This window comes from Hemiscyllium ocellatum, chromosome 6 (assembly GCF_020745735.1).
Source record: "Hemiscyllium ocellatum isolate sHemOce1 chromosome 6, sHemOce1.pat.X.cur, whole genome shotgun sequence".
In the NCBI taxonomy this organism is placed as follows: domain Eukaryota; kingdom Metazoa; phylum Chordata; class Chondrichthyes; order Orectolobiformes; family Hemiscylliidae; genus Hemiscyllium; species Hemiscyllium ocellatum.
Window position 1 is genome coordinate 102,540,567 of NC_083406.1, and position 24,677 is coordinate 102,565,243.

The following is a 24,677-nucleotide window of genomic DNA, read 5'->3' on the forward strand; positions in this document are numbered from 1 at the left end:
TGAATTGGTGGTATAGAACTGTGCTTCATCATTTCTTTTACTCCACTGATAAACCAATTTTGTTTTGTTTGTCTGTGTATGTTTACTTGTGGACGTAAGGGTTTTCGAAGATGTTAAGAGTTCTAACTAGTATATTACAAACCATAAACTAAAACAGAAACTGGAAAAATTCATGTCTGGCTGCATCCGTGCAGAGGAATCAGAGTTAACGTTTCAGATCGAGCAACTTTTCCTAATGTTATATACCATTAATTGATAGTTCATAATTGTTAACTTGATTCCAGTATCCTGGTAAATCAGAGATTTTGCAAACTTTGATTATAAAATTAACTTCTGTGGCAACTCTGGGTGTAGTGGAGCTCAAGAATCAGAACACCTTCCCAAGTGGGTATTAACAATTTTCAGAAGAAATGTATAACCAACATCCTTCACCAAATCACAAAACAGATAAGCAAAATCTGTACAGTCATTTCTTCTATAACGTGATAGCTGCATTCTTGTGAGACCCCACGCTCTACAAAAATTGCACAATCAAAATAGCACAGTGTTGGCAAATGTATTTGTGTTATAGCCAACATACATTTTAAAAGTTCACGTTTTAGAAACAGTGCCCCCTATTTGTCAATCTCATTACAGCCAGTTCACACTGACAAAACACGAGATAAAGCAGAACAACCTGTATTGGTTTTTTCAAGAACCATCCAATCGTTCCCACTTCATTCTTTCCATTATCTCCATAAATTTTTCTCTTTCAAATGTATATTCAGTTTGCGACTTTTGAGAAGATTTGTAGGTCAGGTTGAGGTTCAGGTTGTAAATTTGCTTGTTTTCAGGCATTGTATCACCATGCTGGTAACATCATCAGTGAGCCTCTGGTGAAGCACTGGTGTTTGTCCCACTTTTAACAGACAAGGCACATAAATAGAAAGTGGGACGGAACACCAGTGTTTAACCAGGGGCTTACTGATTATGTTACCTAGCACGGTGACAAAGCATCTAAAAACAAACCTGCCAGCTCAGCGATATATTCAGTTCCCTTCTGAAGCTTACTATTGAATCTGTATTCAACCTAGTTGTCAGTGATTTCCATATGCTTACCAATCACCCTAAATCCGGGCTCGCTTGCCATCAACTCTTTAGTCATTGGAGTTACATATTCCCCTTAAATTCTATATGATTTCAAACATCTCTCTCACACCTCCTTTCAGTTTTTTTTATGAAAAGTGAACAACCCCAGTCTATCCAGTCTAGTCATCTAACTGAAATTTCTCATTCCTAGAACCATTCTAGTAAATCTCTTCAGTAGCCTCTTCAAAGCCTTCACATCGATTAAAGGGTGTGAAGCCCAGATGGACACCACCTCTCTCCCTCTTTCTTCTCCACTTTTCATACAAGTTCATCTTAACTTTTTCCCTCTTGCACAGAGTGCTTCTGCCATCTCTATTTCCTTTAACCCCATTAAAAGTGTATCAGTTTACACTTATCGTCTCTTTTCATTCTTTCAAGCAAAATGTACCACTTCAGACTTTCGGCATCGACACACATCCACCAGTCTAAGCCTTCTTGAAGGATATTATTATTTGCTTCCGTATTTGTACACTTCCAAGTTGCAGATCATCTGCAAACTTGCAGACTGCTACCTGTGCCCACAATTCCGAGTCAGTGACATATATCAAAATAGCAGTAACCTGTACTAAATCTTGGGGAAACCTGCTGTATACCTCCCTCCAGTTTAGAAAACCACATAAACTTACAAACATGGAGCAGTAATCCATTCTACCCCAGGGCCTACCCAATCATTCAATAAAATCAGGTTGATCTGATTGTAAACTCAAATCCACATTTCTACCTACCTCTGATACCCTTTCACCCACTTGCTTACCAAGAATCTATCCACCTCTATGTAAAAGTTTTCGTAGTATGTTTTTCAGGAAGCGTTCCAAACCATATTTAGGAAGAATACAAATGAATGTCCCAGTTCTAACCATTTTCAGGCCTTCTCTCCATCAGAAGATCAGAGGAGGGCTTTTTGCTGACATTCAAACATACTGTCATCAATGAATACCTGACTATCAACATCCTGGAGCTTAGAATTTACCACAATTGGAGTAGCCATCTAAACACAATAGTTGCAAGGTAGGTCAGAGGCGAGGAATTCTGCAATGTGCAGCTCACCTCCCGATTCCCTAAACTTGTTCACCATCTACAAGGCACAAATCAAGAGGGTGATGCAATACCCTCCTCTTGCCTGGAAGAGTGCAGCTCCAGAAAAACTCAAGAAGCTCATCGCCATCAAGGATAAAGCAGCCCATTGCTTGTCACTACATCTATAAATATTTATTTCCCCCACACACCCGGATGCTCAGTAGCAGCAGTGTGAACTATCTACAAGATGAACTGCAGAAATTCAACAAAGCTCCCGAGACAGCACCTTCCAAACTCATAATAACTGGAAGGACAAGGACAGCAGATACATGCGATACATCACCAACTGTTAGATCTTCTCCAAATCACTCACCATTCTGACTTGGAAATATATTGCTGTTCCTTCAGTGTCACCAGGTCAAAATCCTGGAATTAACTCCTAAAGGGTCTGCGTACAACACATTGGAGTGTAGCTAAGAAAGCAGCTCACCACCATACTCGCAAGGGCAACTAGAAATGGGCAATAAATATAGCTCTGAAAATGTGTTGCTGGAAAAGCGCAGCAGGTCAGGCAGCATCCAAGGAGGAGAATCGACGTTTCGGACATGAGCCCTTCTTCAGGAATCAGAAGGGCTGAAGAAAGGCTCATGTCCGAAACGTCGATTCTCCTGCTCCTTGGATGCTGCCTGACCTGCTGCGCTTTTCCAGCAACACATTTTCAGCTCTGATCTCCAGCATTTGCAGTCCTCACTTTCTCCAATAAATATAGCTCAGTCACTGACACCCACATCCCATAGATGAATAAAACAAAGCTCATGACCCTCAGAGAAAATAATGCCTCATGTGTTGTAAATAAATTATCCCTATTTTGAAACACTAGTCCTATTCCACCATACTTATTTTCTATTCCTCAGCCAATTCTGGAAACATGCTGCTACTGCTCCTATTATCTTGTGGGCATAAAGTTTGCTAATCAACCTAATATGGGTACTTATTAACTCAGTTGGTTAGATGGCTGGCTTACGATGCAGCGATGCCAATAATGCAAGTTCAATTTCCACACTAGCTGAGGTTACCATGAAGTACCCTTCTTCGCAACCTCTTCCATGGTGACCCTCACGAGTAAACTCTCAGTCATCTCTGTTTCATGAAAGAGAAGCCTCATGGTCTCTACTTATCAACAACCTTTGAAAGTCTATATACACAAATTACACTGCCCTCGTTCACCTCACTATCTCATCAAAATTTCAATTTAGTCAAATATAATTTGCCCACATTAAGTGCATGTTGACTCGTTATCATTAATCCATGCTGATCAAAGTGGCTAGATTTCTCCTGGATCATAGTTCTACACACCACCAATTTTAAACTGATTGCACGCAACTGCCAAGCTCATAGAATCCCTACAGTGTGCAAATAGGCCATTTGGCACATGGAGTCCACACCAACCTTCCGAAGAGCATCCCAACTAGTCCTATCTCTGCAACCCTGCATTTCCCATAGCCAATCCACCTAATCTATACATCCATGGACAATTTAAAATGACCAATCCACCTAACCTGCACAACTTTGGGAAGAAATCCACGCAGACATGAGAAGAATGTGCAAATTCCACACAGTCGCTCAAGGGTGGAATCAAACCCGGGTCTCTGGTACTATGCGGCAGCAGTGTTAATCACAGAACAACCATGGCGCCTTTTTTTTTGGAAAGCTGATTTCAGATTTTAGTTGGGGACAGTGGCACACTCAATTAGTGAGCTGGAAAACTATACCAATCTCTTGGGAACACCAGTTCACAGAACTCCAACAGTATACAAAATGGCCATTCAGCCTACTGAGTTTGCACTGACCCTCCAAATAGCATTCCACCCACAGGCCCCCCACCATATCCCTGTAACCCCGCATTTACATGGCCAATCCACCCAGCCTGCACACTCGTATCCACTAGAGACAATTTAGCACGGTCAATCCACCTATCCTGGATATCTTTGGACTGCTGGAGGAAACTGGAGAACCTGGCGGAAACCCCAGCAGACATGGGGAGAATGTGCAAACTCCGCACAGACACTCAAAGCTGGAATCAAATTCTGAGTATATTTGTAACATTTGCAATCCTCCAGACCTCTGAAAAAACTGCCTGTTTCTAAGGAGGACTGAAAGATTATGGTCAACACTTCTGAAATTTCAACTCTTATTTCCCTGAGCAACCCATTTAGTTAGTGCCTACGGAATACACCCAGTATTGTTTCTGAACATTTATGAACAAATGAGATCTTCAACCACTCCAAGACATCCTTACTCTCTTGCACCATAATATTGTTTAAATAATACTGTTACCTTGCCTTCACTATGTAGCTCCCTGTCTTTCCTGAACACTTCATATCCAGACATATTTAGCATTCAGTTCTGCCCTTTTTGAGTCAGATCTGTTATCGCCACAATATAATATTCTCATGGGACAAGCACCATCTGCCTAATCCAATTTGATTCTCTGTTGATTTATCATTTTCTCTGTGCGTGTTCACTCTTAAGCTACAGGGTGACCAACTCCAAAAACATGTTGATGCACTAATAACACCAGCTTGTCAAACCCACAAATCCCAAGGAGTTTGAAATCCTCCGGCCATTGACACTGCCAGCACATGTAGTTGTTCAGGACACAAAAGGTGTCCCACATTCCCATATAGAAAATAATGCACATTCCATGGCACTGCAGCTCCCTGTCATATTATTGCTCATTTGATTATTACGTTAGTAAAGCTATTTAAACATAACATTTAAAAATATACCCTCAGGCTGACATCACTTTATTGTTTCTTATCTTTAAGTACAATCTGTCTTTTACTTCTCAAAGACATGTTCTCTTCCTATCACTTCAATGTTTTACTCCATTGGAACTATTACCCCTCCTTTCCTTTCATGAACATCTTGTACCCAGGAATATTAAGCATTTAATTCTACTATTTTATGAGTCAACTTTCAGTTCTTTCTACTGCAATGTATTTGAACATGGTTAATTATTTGCAGCTTACCAATTTTATTAACAACATTTTGACCATTCACATGCACATGCGCTCCAAAACTAACTGACATTCCTTGCAGTTCCCATAATCCCACTTAACTCTGGCCCTCACAATTCTCTGTGTATCTTGTTTATCTTTACTGTTACTAGCAGAGTTAGCCCTGATGGGCTGAAAATCTATGGCTATCACTGCTCTCAAGTCTGCCATCTGTTCAAGGGGAGAGATCCTGCTTCCTAAAGCTGCCAGCTCACAGCTCTTCAGCACCAACAATGCCACTAGGACTAAGGCTATGGAAGTGGTTGCCAAACAGATCACTCTTCTGTGGACACCAGAGGTGGGAAAAAGCCCCTCCAATGGTCCACCTCAGGGTCTCAACCAGCTTCTGCGAGAGGGTGGCAACTCCCACCATCACCACCACTGATCAAATTCCATGGCATCTGTAAGGGAACAACCATATCACCATCACCGCTTTCAATTTTACTCTCCAGGCCTTCTCTTTACTTGTTCCCAAGAGCCACATTACGTTCATCCTCACATCTCATTGAAATAGTTTTAACCCCCAATGTCTGCACTAACATTCTAATTCCGATCAATATCAAAAACCAAATTGAATCTCCGAGTCTCATCTCCATTTGGGCTCAGTTCTAATCAATAATATGTGGCATACTGAACCGGTCCAATGAATAGATCCATGCTTGCTGATGGAAACCAATGAAAAGGTGAAATACAAAGCTAATTAAAATGAAAACTACTCCCAGAATTTACCTGCCTAGGAGTAATTTGATGACTGTGGTGTCTGTGTTTGGATGGGCTTCTTTTAAGGGGTGCTCAGGGGAAGGCAATAAAGAAGCTTTGGTTATGCAAGTAGCTTCAGATTCCAGCAACTTTCCTGAAGAAGATGCTATTCTGAAAAAAAAGGACGACAAAGGGAAAGAGTTGATAAAATTAGTGTTTATTGTAGCAGAAAATACATTACTAATGCATAAAAATGTAATTTCATAAGTTTTTAAACGTAAGAGAGAGGGACTAAAAGTTAGAAATTTTTTTTAAAAAAATTGTCCATACCAATACTGTGTGCCTTATCGAACAATTCACAAATAACAAGCAATTGACAGATCTATCAATATGCATATTTAGCACATCAACCTGCTATTCTGGGTAGATTCAATTTTAAATAAGTTGACAACTTCAGATTGAAACAAAAATCTTACTGACAATTCAAATGACATCATAAATTGCAAAAGTAAAATTGAGCAGCTTGTAACTGACATCTAAACACAAGATAACTTTACTGCTCAGTAAATCACTCCAAGTTTTGGTAAGGAGTTTGACTTCAAGTTCAATTGGTTTTTTAATCTACGCTGGGTATCATGTGAGATATTCAAGATACTTTAATGCAGTTGATGCACAAGGTCACAACTACTCAAGGATTAATAATGATGATGCAATTACAGGTTTTTTTTGAGTAATCATCTGCAACTGACCCTGGACAATAAGTCAATAACACATTGCATCTTAGTATCATCAAGCACTGAACAGTTCTGTAATCCTATCTTTCCTTCAAATAACTTGCATTGTGATATTGCTTTCTACTGGCATTTATTCAATATTCATAATTTTATATTCAAAACTAAACTTCAAATTAAAGATCGAATAAAAGTGTTCTCTAAAATTGTTACAAGCAAAAGATTCAAATTTATTGAAATTTAGCATGTTAAATCCCATACTCAGCTCAATCAAAGCAAATGATTCATAGTGCAGTGGAATAATTGCTGAATATGCACTGCGGCACCATTCCTCTGCCTGTCTGCCTGGATGTGTAACTGTCTTCCGAGGTCTCACATGCTATAAACAAATAATTGAAACTAGCGTAATCAGAATTGGATTTTGTTTTAAAAGACACAATGAGATATCATCTCAATTTTCATCCATCTTTCATTACAGACGAGATTGCACATCAGTTAACATACCTTTTCTTTCATTCTTTGTTTGCACTGTTCTATAGTATATTCAATTTTAATAGATGTTTAAGGACAGGTCTATTAGCAGTTGCAAAGAGAATACATGAAGTCCAGACCTTGAATGACAACATTAACCTATCTTTTCTATGAAACTAATGGACCTATTGTGCATTTCCAGTATATGGTTAATATTCTTTCTAGAAAGTCCATTTTTTAAAATCTCTATTGTTTAAATTCAGAAATACAGTTAAAATTGGACATAGCATTGTTTTGTTAAAAAATCTATGTTGATACTGCTCTCTTTGCACCAACAGTATCACAATTTTAAGTAAGGGCAGTCAAAATTTAAAAATCCATAAACTGCTACTCAAACTGTGGTGCTGCAGCACTAATTTTGTGAAAAATCTCACTGCCTGCCTCAACATTGAAACAGTTTGAATGCTATAAAGCTTTGCATTTATCTGTTATAAATGAACAAAGACTTGTCCATTTTAGTCAAAGTATCCTTATTTATGATGCAAAAAGTGTTACATTCTTACAGTAAACCTCTTTGGCCCTGAAATAAACTATTATAAATGATGAACCCATTCCGTCAGGCTTTAATAAAACATTTTTTAAAGAAGTTCCTTTTTCTCTCTCTGTTTTCCCAGCTTTTCTAATCCAGTTTTTTTTCTTTCACTGGTGGCGCCATATGGGGTGACACAGTAAAATTTTCACTGCACTCCTATACTTCTGTACTTGAGTACAGGTGATACTAAAGGATAATCTATTCTTTTCTTCTATTCTCTTTCTGTGCATTATCTGGTAATCCATTTAGGAGAAAGTGAGGACTGCAGATTCCTGAAGAAGGGCTCATGCCCGAAACGTCGATTCTCCTGTTCCTTGGATGCTGCCTGACCTGCTGCGCTTTTCCAGCAACACATTTTCAGCTCTGGTAATCCATTTAACCAGTTTATGCTTTATCACTGGTCCTTGTGCAGTTGCTAATACAATGAAATCTGATTGTTTAAGGGAATGAACTGTTTCTTGTCCTGCTCACTCTGGCCCACTTTCCCTCACAGAGATGATCAATTTGCATTTTCAGCAACTTGCCATTCAAATCAGAAAAAATCTAACTAAGTGTACATGCTGTCAGATACTCCTTTGATAAATTATCTATTATTCAATCTCGGTGTATTGGTTGCTTATTTTCTCAAAACTCCATCCTCATTTTTGTCCCCATCTCATCAGCCAGTGCTGATCTTTGCAATCTAAAAATGCCTTCAGAATAAATGCAAAATTATTCAAATCTAGTTTATATAAAACTTTTACATATTTCCAAGGATGCTAGTTGCCCAAATGGTTATGAAGCGCAAGTAAGTGTAGAGGACAAATGCTGACAAATTATTTGATCCTGGGTCTCTTTCTCCCCAAGAAGAGCTTCGCTCTGGTTAAAAGGGAAAGGCAACTGAGTAGATAGTTTTCCTCCTTAATGCAGGATATTGAGAGCAAATGCAGTATTATACACTGACTTGCTGGAGATCAGCGCTCTCCGCAGATATGGAAATTAAATCTACCTGCCTAGAATTGACATTAGTTCTCGCCTCACTTGCCTCCAAATATATATTACCACTCTTGGTCATCATGTAATGACTTCAATTATAGTGCACAGTTTAAAAAATAATGAGGGCACAGTTTAACAGGACCGCAACATACCTCAACCAAATGACCCAATGAAACATAACTAACAACCATTAGGTTGAAGTGTCAGCATGCTAATGCCATCCAGATAAGGGAGAAATCAGTCAATACTTACATATCGCATCCATGTGATCCTATGATACAGTGTGAAACCAAAACTGTAAATTTCACACATCAAAAACATGGTGAATCAGTTTGGTGTTTTAACAAATCATGTTTTCCCTTTCACTTCAGCAACTCCTACTCTTAAAGTGCATAAAAGGTTCTTTTGGTTAGCTGTCAGATTGAATTTGAAATAATTACAACTTTTAAAAGGCACAAAAACAACACTTCAAAAAAATTAATCAAGTTTACTTTGGTATTGGTTTGCCAATGTCCTGATACGGATCCACCGAAGGAATGTTCGCCAATGCAGATACATTGTCAGGAACAGTTTGCATAGCAGAAACCACCATTGCATTTCGTAGTTTGCTGCCTCGGTCCAACAGAACTAGAAACAAGAATGCACAATGAACAACACTAAACAGTTACCAAGATTTACTTCTGCTAAAACAACTACGTGAATTTATATTACATCTTTCATACACAAAGAAAACTCAAGGTCATTAATCAAAGAGATGGGTTTTATATATGATATTAAGGAGTACAGGGACCTCAATAAATAAAGGCACAACAGTCAAGGATGGGTGGGGTTGGACAGACCTTGAACGTTCAGACTTTCCTCATAGTTGTACACACTCAGTAATGCTAGGTTTATCCTTATAAATCTTAACTGTATTTTCGCCTGTGCTTTATATTCTTTTTGTAATATGGCAATCAGAACCATGCACACTGCTCTCACACATGGGTTCACACATTTTGCTGCATAAGAGACAGAACATTTACTGTAAGGATTCAAATAGACAGTGAAGGGATAAACGGGCCTAGGCTGGGTAAATAACTTTGGCAAGGAAAGTAATCTGGTCAAAAATTAGTAACTGCAAGAAAGTGGTCAATTTAAAGGTGTTGTTTGTCAAAATCTTGAAATTCCCTCCTTAACAGTATTGTGGGTCTACCTATAGCAAATGGGCTGCAGTAGTTCAGAAGACAGCTCATCATCACCATCTCAAGAGCAACCAGAAACAGGCATGAGTCCAAATGAATAAAAAAAATTGAGGAAAGAGGTCAAAATAAAAAGGGATGGGGGAAGAGACAGAGATAGTGATATATTTATATGCTGCTACACTTAGCTGTTTAAAAAGAATGTAGAGGAAATTACCTACGTAAATTCTTGAAAAAAATGAGTGGCCAAATGTTATGTTACACGAACAAGTGGTGTTTGGTGCCATCTGCTGGTAACTCATTAAACAGAACACGGGTAATGATAATTGGCCAGAATTTTCTAGAAAAGTAACCATGTTTAATAATGATATCAAGCAATTTGTGCTATGAGTTGTGCACCACCACAAATTATTCTTCACCAATAAAAATGGTTCACTGTCATCCAACCAGGAGTATCACAGATTTGCTGAAATTGTGCATTAATCAAAATTAAACTAGCCACAGAAAATTAAAGTTGGTACTCAATAGCATAAGCACGTTTTTATTCATGAAATTCATGCCCCTGAAATGTCACAACTATCCAGCCCAGAAAAAGGAACAATTGAAATTGGATGCTCAAACATTATTGTTGGAGATTTAGAAGAAAACAAAAATCAAAAACTTATTAGCTCTCTCATTTTTTTCTTTCCCAGAATTCATTTTCTGTATCTGATATGACCTGGATGCACTCCTATTTCTTCCACTCTTGTTCCTGTTTCTTTCTTCTAAATCACATTGTTTAAGGAATAGATTTTTGGTCCCACTGCTCACCAAACATCACAGACATCCTGATGCCCTGACTACATTATTATAAATTTGGGCTTCTAGTAATTTAGGGTACAAATGATTTTTGGACTGCAGGTGAGGGAAGAAAATTAATAGGGAATACTAAGAGTTCAGAAAATTCTGGGCCAACACTTAGAATAAATCCAACTTATATTTTATACTGACTGATAGACAATAGGTGCAGGAGTAGGCCATTCTGCCCTTCGAGCCTGCACCACCATTATGGTCATGGCTGATCATCCTCAATCAAGTAGGCTTATAGATAGAGCACAAAAACCAACTTACAGATACAGTAAATCAGAAACAAAAAACAGGAATTGCTGAAAGAATTCAGCAGGTCTGAGTTCTCAGGAAGAATCGACCTGAAACGTTAACTCTGATTTCTTTCCACTGATGCTGTCAGACTTGCTGAGCTTTTCCGCAATTTCTGTTTTTGTTATAGAAAGGGCAGTCTTGTCCATCAACAGCAGGACAAAAGAATTGGTTGGGGCCATCATTCAGCAGCAATTTTCAAAATTATAATACACCTACTATGTATGGTAATTTTGTGGTGAATATCACAATATTATATTGGAGGAAATGAAATATTCATTTATGAAAAGCAGAAATGATAAAGAAAATATTGACTATCATAATTAAAAGAGAGAAAAATGCAAGCCCTCCCAAGGTCCCCAGCCCTGTGTTCTAGAATTTTCAGGATTTATCTGTGCTATTAGGAATCCTGCATTTCTTAAAAATAGTATCATCCCTGAACCCTCTCCTTTGAAGCAATTAATTCCAGGTTCTTCAGCATGTCTACATTCAAATATCTTAAGCTATGTAACGCTGCAAAATACTGCACAGGCTTGAAATTTGCCGTAAACAAAGTACTGGAAGTACTCTGCAGGTCTTAGACACTGTAGAGAGAAATAGAACTGACAGTTCAGATCGGTGACTTCTCAGCAGAACCATTCTAATGGAGGGTTACAGACCTAAAATAATGGGCTGAATTACACAACTTGCCAACTTCCATAACAATGTTAAAAATCAGAAGTTACGTGACAACAGGTTCTCGTTCTACAGTTTGTTTGAAATCACAAGTCACTTCACTTGTCGAAGCAGCAGCACAAGCAGCAAAGATTTTGATTTCAAATAAACCCGTTGGACTGTGTAACCTGGTGTTGTGACACTTCTAACTTTATTTACCCCAGTCCAGCAACTCCACATCTTGTTAAAAATGTCAAGGGAGCCCACTAAAGGGATTACTGGCAACTTTGCAGAGCTACCAGCCAGAGACGCATTTCGAGATGTTTTTGGAGGCTCACAAAGTGCCAAGTTGGCAGTTCTTATGAGGGGGGTCTGTGCTGAAGGTTGTGGAGTTAAAGAGAACCCTTGTGAGGGACACTTCAGGAGTAGAGAACACACACTCTCCCATGAGCCTAACTTGTCAGATCAAAAGGGCACCCACACCCAGTACCTGCCAATATCCTGCACAAAGAGACCTGTCGTGTTGGCTGCTTGTCATTGGCTTCTCTCACTGCACATGGAATGAAGCTCCTCACTGATCCACTGGCAGGCGGGTAGGCTGATGCCACCTAACTTGCTGGGATAAATGCAAAGGAGGCAGACTTGCTGCAACAATCACAAACCTCCACCACTGAAACAATTTAAATCCAATCCATTAACTATTTATGATGTGCTCAGTATTTGTAGCAGATTCTGTTGCCAAGTAACCAACATACCTGAAATAAGGTTTTTGGTGGATTGGTTATCTGCTAGCAATACTTGTTCAGCAATCTGCTTGTCACCAGCCTCTTCATGAGCAATGGGGGCTGAAGGCAATGACTGCTTATTTTCAGATGAAATGGTCTTAGTAATTTTGGCATTCTCCTGGAAATACATATGGTCTCGTCCTCTAAGAAAAAACACAAATAGAAAATTATACACTTTTGTCACTGAACATCAATCTCTTTCTAACAAGTTTGGATAATTCAAATGAACTGCATTCCAGAAGTACAGCTTGTAATTTTACTTATTCTTGTGTAATAAAGAAATTGTGCTATGATGAACAATTCATCTTTCGATTTCTCCCTCTGACATTTGAAGTTTTCAGATATTTCATTTAAAAGAGGGATAGATAGATTTTTGAAATATGAGGGATCTGAGCTAGCACACGGAGCAGTTGAAGCCCTGGGGCAGATCAGGCTTAGTCTTGTTGAATGGCAGGGTCTCAATGACCTACTGTTTAGATCACTTACAGTGTGGAAACAGGCCCTTCAGCCCAACAAGTCCACACCGACCCTCCAAAGAGGGACCCAGCCAGACCCATTCCCCTGCACCTAACACTACGGGCAATTTAGCATGGCCAATTCACCTAATCTGCACATCTTTGGACTGTGGGAAGAAACCAGAGCACCCGGAGGAAACCCATGCAGACATGGGGAGAATGTGCAAACTCCACACAGTCAGTCGCCTGAGGCGGGAATTGAACCCGAGTCTCTGGCGCTGTGAGGCAGCAGTGCTAACCACTGTGCCACTTGGTCCTTTTTCTTATGTTTACTAACTATTTCTCTCTTTCTCTCTTTCAACCAGATTCTACTGTCCTTGCATTATGTCTCAATTTTTGTTTGACTTAAATGTACATATTCCTCCCAAATATTGGAGTACTTCGACATTTCTAATTTTGTCCTGATTAAAATCAGCTATCCTAACAGATTCTGAGAATGCAAACTGTGATGTTATGGTCTATATGCATTAGTGATACACCAAACAGTGCAAACAGCTTTACAGCTGAGATTGGTTGACAAGTTCACAAGGAAAGAACAGATCCGGAAGCAAAGGGGTTCACCAGCAGCTGGGAGCATAGGAGAGCCTGAGTCAGAACTGGTCACGGAATTTAGAAGAGTAAAGGCAGATGCATGTTGTGCTGTGATCTGAATCTAGAAGTCATCTTAAGAGGAAAAGAACAGTAAACTCTCGTGCCACCAAAAAGAGGGAGACCACAGTCAGCCTTATGTAAGAAGATGACTGACAGGCTTAGTTGATTCAAGAAGCAGATTAGTTGCCAGTTCCATCATGTATAAAGTCCTTGTTTTAAATATGGTGGATCGTTACTGACAGAACATATTGGTTGCAATCAGAGATGGAAAACGAGTTTGGAGAAGATTTGTAGCTCAGATTTGAGGTTCTGGATGTAGGTTTGCTTGCTGAGCTGGAAGATTTGTTTTCAGATGCTTTGTCATCATACTAGGTAAGAGTCGAAGTGGTATCCTTCCTCATCCGTATGTAAGATACTAATAAGAGTGGGTCATGCCTTTTTGTGTCTAGTTGATGTTCATGTATCCTGATGGCTAGTTTTCTGCCTGTTTGTTACAGTTCTTGCAAGGTATTTTGTAAATGACATTAGTTTTGCTTATGTCTATACAGGGTCTTTCAAGTTCATTCGCTGCTGTTTTAGTGTGTTGATAGGTTCGTGCACTATCATGATGCCAAAGGGTCTGAGTAGTCTGACAGTCATGTCTGAAATGTGTTTTATGTAGGGGAGGGTGGCTAGGGTTTCTGGATGCATTTTGTCTGCTTGTTTGGGTTTGTTGTGAGAAATCGGCAGACTGCGTTCATTGGGTATGTATTCTTTTTTGAATACACTCTATAGGTGATTTTTCTCTGTTCTGCATAGTTCTCTGTGCTGCACGGTGTGGTGGCTTGTTGAAATAAGACCACCAATGACACCCCTAAAATTCACTAAAGAGGAGGAAAACAAGAAAAACTTGCCATTCCTTGATGTTGCAGGAGTGTGAACAGCGAATGTGGAACTTCAAACCAGTGACTACAGGAAACCAACATATATGGACCAAATATTGAACTACAGAAGCAATCGACCTAACATCCACAAATGAAGCCACATTATTTCAATGAGCTACCACACACACTGCAGCATACAGGAACTAGTGGATTTTGAGAAGATTTGTAGCTCAGGTTGAGGTTCTGGATTTAGGTTTGCTAGCTGAGCTGGAAGATTTGTTTTCAGACTTGCTGTCACCATACTAAGTGACATCTTCAGTAAGCCTCCGGATGAAGCACTGGTAGTGTAGCCTGCTTTCTATTTATATGTTTAGGTTTCCTTGGGTTGGTGATGTTATTTCCTGTGGTGATGTCATTTCCTATAGTAATGTCACTTCCTGTTCTTTTTCTCTCGTTATTTTCTAACAACAAACAGATGGACTTGGATCCCATTTACCATCCCCTGAGAAAAAGAACAGGAAATGACATCACCAACCAAGGGACCCAAACATGTAAATAGAAAGCAGACTACACCACCAGACAGCCTCTGATGAAGCACTGAAGATGTTACCTAGTATGGTGACGAAACATCTGAATGCCAGCTCAGTGAGCAAACCTACATCCAGAACAGAGGAAAATCACATATAATAGTGTATTCAAAAAGTGTACATACTCAATGAACACAATCCACCGATTTCTAGCAACAAACCCAAACAAGCAGACAAAACACGCCCAGAAACCCTAGCCACTCTCCCCTACATCAAACACATCTTGGAAATGACTGCCAGATTACTCAGACATCTTGGCATCATGGTAGCCGACAAACCCACCAACACACTAAAACAGCAGCAAATGAACTTGAAAGACCCTGTATAGACAACAAGCAAAACTAATGTCATTTACAAAGTACCTTGCAAGAACTGTAACAAATGCTACATTGGACAAACAGGCAGAAAACTCGCCACCAGGATACATGAACATCAACTCGCCACAAAAAACATGAACCATTCTCACTATTATCCTTGCATACAGATGAGGAAGGACACCACTTCAACTGGGACAACACACCCATCTTAGGACAAGCCAAACAGAGACACACACGTGAATACCTAGAAGCATGGCATTCCAACCGGAACTCTTATCAACAAACACATTGACTTGGATCCCACTTACCACCCCTGAGAAAAATAACAAAAATGACAACAGAAATGATGTCAACACAGGAAATGACACCACCAATCCAAGGAAACCAAAGCATATAAATAGAAAGGGGACTACACCACCAGTGCTTTGTCCGGTGGCTCACTGAAGATGGGACATAGTACGGTGATGAACCGTCTGAAAGCAAACTTTCCAGCTCAGCTAGCAAACCTACATCCAAGAGATGGAAAACATTCAAAGCTTGGGGTATGTCAGAAGATGAGAAACATTAGGCTTAGGAGCAAAAATAGGCCATTTGGCCCTTTGAGACTGCTTTATCATTACATGAGCTTGTGGTTATTCTAGTTATGGTCTCATCTTCATTTTCTTACCTTCACCTAGAAGCCTTGACTCCCTTTTCTATGAAAAATCTACCAAATTTAGCTTCAAGGCCCAGACTACACTCACGTCTGGGGAAGGGATTTCCATTCTCTAATGACATTCTGAAATAATGTTCTATACCTCAGTATTGAAACAGTGACTTCTTATTCTTAAACTATGCCAACTGGTCTCCCCTACAAGAAGAAACAGCCCCCAGGTATGCATCCCATTCAGCCCCCTTATGATCTTATATATTATAATAAGATTACCACTCATTCTTCTAAAGGCTAAGAAAGCAAGGAAACCAGAAATAAAGCACCACTTAAAACTAAACCATAAAAACAGGAATTGACTTGTGCAGAGAATAATTCTTTATACGAAAATAGGATTTGATTTCCACAACAATCTTTTACTGGTCACTTCTGCCATGGATAGATTCAACTGCGACTGATCATTACTAAAATCAAGGTCAAGTAGGTCAATTCACATCTTAGATCCCTAACTTTGTGCTGAAAGCCCAGTGGTGAACCACTGAATTCTTCTTGATGACTGCTACTGAAGTTGGCCACTCAGCCAAAATCCTTATTGCTCAAGTTCTACTCAGTAAACACATTGTTTTGCTTATATGGACTTACAAATTATCAAATTAAAATTCCTATCTCTGTAATCCCATTATAATTCAGCTCCTCTCTCTGACTTTAAACTTTGAGTCATGCAATCTTATCTCCTGAACACTTATGCATCTCCTTTCGCCACAACATCATAAGTGTTCCTTCAGTTGTCCTTCCTAAAAACCTTGGCTTTACTACCTTCTTTCCTCTTTAAAACCCTCCAATTATTCTCTGATGAAGCTTTTGGTCATCTCTCTGAATTATTCAAAGGGCCTCAACTTGCAGCAGGATGCATAGGCCTGATGTGAGCCTTCGTACCATGTCCTTAATAAGGGCAGGTTCCCCACCAGTCATTATCCTGCCTTATTAAACTCCCCCCACTATCACAAGCAACACACGTTGAAAATTTATTTGGCTGCCATTTACCTTGGGGTATTACAGGTGCTACTTGACAGCGATTCCTTTCCACTTGCACTGGTTATGGATGATTTACGAAGAGCAGGAAGCTCATTGAGATTTTCAAAAGATCCTGCTTTTGAACTATGCAATACTGCAGAGTTTTTGACTGAAATTGCACCATCCATACTCATGTCAGTGTTTGGAACAGAACTGCTGCTGCTGTAACTGTCTGACAGAGGTTCCAGAGCAAGTGACACCTAAAATTTATAGCAATTGCATAAGTTAATTTGAATAATCAGCAAGAACAGTGCAAAACAATTTGTTGGCACATTTTGTTAAACATTTTAAGATGCATAAATTAAGACTATGATCTGGTACTGCACATATTTAAAAAATCATATCTCTTCCATGACTGGCTGAAGTAGTTCCTTCTATAATACCTGTAAACAAATCTATGAACCATACTCAACACTAATCACGTTTTAGAATTGAATCACGTACGTAAAATTCATGTTTATATCTTTGGAATACAACATAATAATTATGGGTTTACATGAGACACTGCAAAATCTGAGTTTACCGTGAATCTAAAAAATAATCTACTTACAAGGTAGTTGTTATAATTCAAGTTAATGTAAGTTGTTTCGGAACAGTGATCCTAAAAGGAATTCAACTCCTTTGTCCATCTTTGGACCAAGGTTGTAATGAAGTCTGGAATTAAGTGATTCTTTCAGGATCCAAACTAAGCTTTAGTGAGCAAGTTATTAGCAATGATTTGCTGCTCAATAGACTGTCAATGATCTCTTGTATCTTTTTGTTCCCGGTTTTCATCATGACATTATAGATGCTTGTAAAAATAATGATGGGTATAAATAGAGTTAATGTTAGTTGTCTTTTTTCTAGGATTGGGGATTTCAAGACTTAGGTGGCACATTTTTAAGGTGAGAGGAGAGAGATTTATAAAAGAGACGGGGGGTTAATTCTTTTCACAAAGCAGGTGGTTCGCATGTGGAATGAACTTCCTGAGGATGTGGTGAATGTGGGTGTAATTACAACATTTAAAAGACATTTAGTTAAGTACATGAATAGGAGGAATACGGACCAGGAGCAGGCAGTTGGGACTAGTTTAGTTAGGATTACATTCAGCATGGACTGATTGGACTGAAAGGTCTGTTTCCGAGCTATATGGCTCTATGACTCTGTGATAGTATATGGAGGGATAAGCAAGCTGGTGAGGTTACAATGGATAACAATTCTGTACCACAACTGTACAACAGTTACACTGAATGACAGTGAAATGGGGAATGGCCAAGTGAAGAAGGCAGTGGTGAATTTTAATTTCATTCAGATAATTTGCAATGAAGCTGCCAACCTGTACTCCAATTCAACTGCAAATATTCCGATTTACAGTTCAACACTGTAAATATTCTGTGTATGTGGAATTGAAACAAACAGTTCCATTTTCCAAGCTTGGTCTTTAAACATCTTTAATATCAGAGTACCGAAAGACAAATGGATACTCCATATTGTTCTTCCTTCCTCCCAAAAATACTATCCTTTTAAAATACTAATGTAAGCCGAGGTGAATTATTCACATCGTAGAGAAAATATCCTGAACATTCTTCAAATGGTAAGCTAATAAAAGCCACTAATGGTAATATTTTGTTTTAACAACAAAAAGGTTGTTTGCTTTAATCAAATTGGACTGCAGATGTAAGAATTGTGAGTGATTTGCTTTTTTCCCATACCCACAACCTTCTTTCACATAAGTACCTTTACCTGAATCATCTTTTCGAAACACTTTGTATCCACTGAACTTTATTTTGAAGTGCTGTTGTTGCTGCAGCACTAGTCTCATGCAAATGAATGTAAGACCTGATATCAGAGACCTGGCTCACTCTATTCTGATGCAAAATTGGGTGCTCTTTCCAGGTGCTGCACTCTAGATAATGATGATTGAACTTTTGATATTGTTATATTTGTCTTCAAAATCTTAAAATACAAGTGAAGTATCTTTGACCAATATTTAACAGCCAACAGCCAATTCACATTCAAAGGTTTCACAAACAATGAGTGAGCTAAATGGACACATTAATTTGTTTCTGATAATGTTGACTGAGGGATGAAAATTGGACAGGAACCAGAACTGCCTGCTCAAAGAGCCACATTTTCATTATCGGCCAGAATTTGACTTGCTTTCGCATTTCATCTTGGACAAAAGCTCCCATTATGCAGCACTGTACCGTTACTTCTTCTATAAAGGAATGGTTGCGTCCTTGTGCAACGCCATGTTATAGAAAAGTTGAGCTTTAGAAACAGTGCTTCAAGTATGGCGCTGTAATCGCATTACAGCCAAAACACAATTTAAAAGCTTGTATTTTATAAACAGTGTCCCCAATTCAGCAATGGCATTATAGTGAATTTGCATTAATGAAACACACGTTATAGCAGAATAACCTGTACAAGTATTACTGAACTGCCAGCCTCCAGTACGTGCTGAAACTCCAAGCAATGCAGCTTGGATCCAAAGACATATCACTCAGAGAACAGTGTATTTGTAAGTGGTTGAAACTAAAACACAATACCGCAAGCCCTTACAATTACAAGGCTAAAACTGGTACCTCAATGAGGCAATTGGCAGCAAAACTCTAATATACAGCTAAATTTCATACCTTATAAACTTATACACTGGTTTATAAACAAATTTTAAGCAAATAAAACTACCTGATAACATGATTCATCTGGGTTTGCTCTACCGAAGCCCCAAACAATAAAATTTGATCAGATCACATTTAACATAAAAATATCAATTCTAACCTGTAGTTCTCCAAGTTTCTCAGAGGTGGGTGAAATCATTTTGAAGAACCCACTAATCCCATGGGTTGGTGAAAGCTGTGGAATTCCGTTTATTTTAACTCGGCCAATAGGAAGATGGTCAGGCTTTCCCATCACCTCCAATATCAATACTCCCATATCTACCAAGTTAGAAAGGACACATTCTTTAAAAAAAGCAAGTAAATACAATAGCAGCATAAGGCAGTGTTTTTTCTGGAAAAAGAAACCAAAGATACTTGAAAAAGTAAGACATTTTCCATCATTAAATCTTTAAGTGATGTCATTTTTTTCAAAAGGGCCTGTATGTTATAGGAAGCTCATAAGAGAAGAAAATGAATCTTCCTATTACAGGACTCCATTAACAAATGAGTTGAACTGTGAGACTTTGCCAGGAGGAATGGTTTATAATCGGGTTGGAGACATTCATACAAGTGATTACACAAAATAAAATATCAATAAATTTTCTTGTTAAAATTAAGACATGCAAGCTGTTTTGAAATATCAACAGTTTTAAACAATTCACTATAATTTCCATCTTAAATTACTTATAGAACATAACAGCGCAGTACAGGCCCTTCAGCCCTCAATGTTGCACTAACCTGCAAAGCACATCTGAAGCCCATCTAACCTGCACTATTCTATTTTCGTCCATATGTCTATCCAATGGCCACTTAAATGTCTTATGTATACTTGCGTCTATTTCAAAACTAATTAATCAACTTACAGAATACATCATTCTTATTTAAGTGAATGGAAATGAAACTTCAACGTATTTTTAAAAGTTAACTTGTAGAAAATTTGATTTTTATTGCAATAAGTCAATTCTAAGATGTAATATTATCTCATTCGTAATTTATTTCAAGGTAATTTTAGTACAATTGATTTACAATTCAATTGAGCAGAAATCAAGAGTATTGATACAAAACAATGCTGTAAATATATTTACTGAGTGAATCTTACAAAGATGCAAAGTCTTTGCTTTCAACATTGTTGGTAATAATCAGGCTCTGTGTTTTCTTTAGTCAATGATACTAGCATGTGAACTGTGCAGAAGCTGTCTATTGATCTCTGTGAATCTTACAAATGAAATGATTTATATACTTGCACCTTTCCAAACAAATTTTCTTTCCACATACTTGCTACATCACCATAACCTTTAATCACAAGAGAAACTTATTAATCTTCCTTGTACTTTAAAAATAAGACAGTATCAAAAGGGAAGTTTGTATTACTTTGAATGTAATTATTTATCCAAAAACCACAAACTGTTAAATATTGGTCAAAGATACTTCACTTGTATTTTAAGATTTTGAAGACAAATACAACAGAATCAAAAGTTCAATCATCATTATCTAGAGCGCAGCACCTGGAAAGGGTCGGAGCCCCAATTTTGCATCAGAATAGAGTGAGCCAGGTCTCTGATACCAGGTCTTACACTCATTTGCATGAGACTAGTGGTGCAATAGGAAGACCTGGGAGGATGAATCAAAGCTCAAACCAGCACCAAGGATCACAGGTTTTAGATTTGTGGAAGAAAGAAAAATTAAGGAGGAAATTCAATGGAGAATGGAGTTGGGAAGCCTGGAGCTATGGCAATTGGGAGTTCAGAGTTGAGGGCTGCACTTGCAGGAGAGGTAACTCAAAGCCAGCAGGGATCAGGACAATGTTTGACAGGCAATAAATTTAATTCATTTTGCATGTGATTTTTGGGTTGGTTCCCTGAATGCAATCAGCTAACCTCAAGTTGCACCTCAAGTATACTAATATTGCACTAGAAACCTGAAGCATACATTAGACTTCTTATAACATGTAAAAAGGTTAAAAAGCTGGGTATGTTATGACTATTGTTAGTCCTGTCCAAATAAGGCATGCAGTAGACTTCTTATCCAATACTGTGAGAAAGACATGGTATGCGTGAAAAATCATTACATGCCCTAATTTCCTCGGCAAGATATTGAAAAGGTTTTTATTATTGCTGCAAGTGTCTGAAGATCTTAAATAATCACCACAGATTCAATTAGAACATAATATACATTAGGAACAGAAAGCAAGCATTTGGTTCAACTACCTTTTTATTACAGATCAAATCCACTCACACTAAATTGTCTTCATTTGTCTCAATTCTTTCACATCCCAGAAAGTTGTTAACATATTTTTTCAACCCATTTCTATTGTTTTTCAAAAAGGCTTTATTTTACAATTAAGTATACTTTGCATGGACATTCTGTTGGCTTCCTTCCTAATTTGTATCCTGACCTTTAAATGCAATTCATACTATAATTCGATCTGGTGTACTATTCAATTTTATGTGTTCTTTAAGCATTTTTTATCCTTTCATAATATGTGGAAAAGCCAGGATTTATTGCCCATCCTTAATTACCCTTGAACCAAGTATAGTTTGATCAGCAATTTCAGAGGGTGTTTCACATTACAGTGGGTTTGAAGTCACATGCAGACTAGAACAAGAATGGTAAACTCCCTTCTCGCAATAATATTCATAAGTCAGATAGATTCTTACAACAATTGATGATAGTTCCAGGATCTCCATTAGGCTAGCTTTTAATTTCAGATTTTTATTGAATTCAAATTTCACCATCTTACATTCAAACCCACCTCCCAAGAGCATATTCTGGGTTCTGAGATTACTAGCTGCAATGGCATTGCCATTGTCACAGCCTTCCCCATTTGATTGCACATTATTTTCATTTCGCTGGTAATACACATGTTGCTCTTGTTATAATAGTCAAGATTCTGCAGGATCTTAACAAAACTCGAATTTCTCTGGTTTCAGGCTCCAGTGAATCCCAGTGTTATGCACATACCCAGAACAGCAACAAGACAGCCTTCCCACACTATCCATTTCTTTTGACATTTAAAGGGCACAGCAACAGGATTCATCAAGGGTGCATCTCCAAAATTGTGAGCATGCAAAAAGAGAGCATGGGATGAAGGTCACTGAAAACCAGACCACAGGACCTAGGATGTTCATAAAAGATAAACTACCTGGCAGATTAATGATAGAGGTAGTCAACACAGGGAGAAGACTGTCCAACTGGAAGAACAGTGCTCCGGTTACAGAGTTTGAGCAGTTCGGGCTCAGAGAAGTCCTGGGAGGTATCGGGACTCAGAGGAAACATGTGAGCTATTAATATTTCAGTGTAACCAAGGGTTTGGGGTGGAAGAAATCCACATTGGCTTGGTATTTATTAAAGCAAAGAACTGCAGATGCCAGAGATCAAAAACAAGACAGAATTGCTATAAAATTCCACAAGTCTGGCAGTATCTGTAGGAAAAAGCAGAGTTAATGTTTCGAGTCCAGTGAGTCTTCATCAGGGATCTTCATTATTGGTTTTGGCTAAGTATTTGCTTGATGTAGCTGAGGAATACTGGATGTTGAAGTAAGCCAGGTTAGTACCAGCTGAAAAGCTAAAATTTCAGTCTGCTGAACTGCTTAAATTGTGTCCATGTTTGTATTGGAGTGTAATCTCAAGAGGGGGCACAGTCCCAGGAAAGGAAGAAACTAGGACAAACAGTCATTCAAGCAGCTCCTGCTGGAACACTGTTTGAGGGTGTTCTGAAATTAATTCTTCAAAGTGAGAATATGAACCCCACATAAAATTTACTAAATTGGGCACACTCAGAGACATTCTGTTATGGGGACAGGGGAAGAGAGGTGAAAAGATGATGACAGGGGACATCCATGGGAACTGACTTGACCGCATTACTGTATTTCTGGGACATTCCAATAGAGTTGCCCATACTTATTTCATGTTAATTCTGAATGTTACAAAATAAGTTATTCACTTGTTTTACTATTCTAACTGAGCAAAGTTTATTCATATTTATGCAAAACCATGGAACCTTGTGGCTTTATTCTATTAGTAAGTTCCGAGGATTTCAGACTTTGACTATTTTACAAAAATATCACTTGACATAAATCTGGCAATCGAACTGGGCATCCTAAAATAACAAATAGTAATGAAAACTCAAGTTTGAAGTAGGATCAGTGCAACCAACCTGTGAGATAAGAAGTAAATTGTTTCTGTCCACAGCGAACAGCATATCGTGCAGTTGTTTTCACAGACTTGGGTTCAATATGTGAAGCATCTCCAGGTCGAAACAGGGTGCCATTGGAGGTTTCACCCCACCAGCGCAGTCGAACAAGGGGGACAGCTGGAGGCCTGGGAATGTTCCACAAGATCTTACTAATTGTTACCCTGAGAAAATATTGAACCTGGCCTTCAACAAGTGGTGGCAGACTAGTAGATGGCAAGACGTCACTAATTCCTACAACATGAAATAAACAAAAATAAAATTACAATTACTTTAAGGATTGTGATTATTTGAAACAATTTATATGGTTACTTTCTGGAATCTAAATATCACCTCTCTGCTGAATATGCAATCGAAAACTTTTCATTCTTTAATTTATTCCACAACTTAAATATTCCCAATAGTCTCAAAAACAGTAATATGAGTAACTTTTATCTTTCGAAACTTGGAAGTTTTGGCTGTAGGTGTTCTAAGCTGTCACAGAATACTGATTGTTGCAAATTTGCCAATGTAATTGAAGGTATTTGAGGAGAGCGATTAGAAGATTGCACAAAATCAAAATCGATATAAATGCCAAAGAAATGCCTAAGTCTTCAAAGAAGGAGTACTTTTTCACCTTGCTGCTTTAGGTAGGAAGCAATACTCAACAAGATTCAATAAAGTTACAATTAAAAGTTAAAGTTTTCTCAGAACAGGGAATAAATAAAAGTATGATTCTCATCAATGTACTAATCACACTGGACTATACAATGTCCACAATAACACAGACTGCTGAAATGGGCAGATAAAATTCAATGCAAAAGTGAGATACTAATGACACATTT

At 38.4% G+C, this 24,677-nt stretch overlaps 1 protein-coding gene across 1 annotated transcript in view; it reads right to left on the reverse strand.

Annotated features, from left to right (window-relative positions):
• Positions 1–24,677, reverse strand: part of c2cd3 (C2 domain containing 3 centriole elongation regulator) — a 163,303-nt gene that overhangs the window by 132,553 nt on the left and 6,073 nt on the right. Inside the window, exons 2-7 of the mRNA XM_060826212.1 lie at positions 23,818–24,087; positions 19,783–19,940; positions 16,993–17,222; positions 12,397–12,569; positions 9,164–9,299; positions 5,934–6,074 (exon numbers count right to left, since the gene is read on the reverse strand). Coding sequence (XP_060682195.1) covers positions 5,934–6,074; positions 9,164–9,299; positions 12,397–12,569; positions 16,993–17,222; positions 19,783–19,940; positions 23,818–24,087 — 1,108 coding nt within the window. The remainder of the gene's footprint in view (positions 1–5,933; positions 6,075–9,163; positions 9,300–12,396; positions 12,570–16,992; positions 17,223–19,782; positions 19,941–23,817; positions 24,088–24,677) is intronic.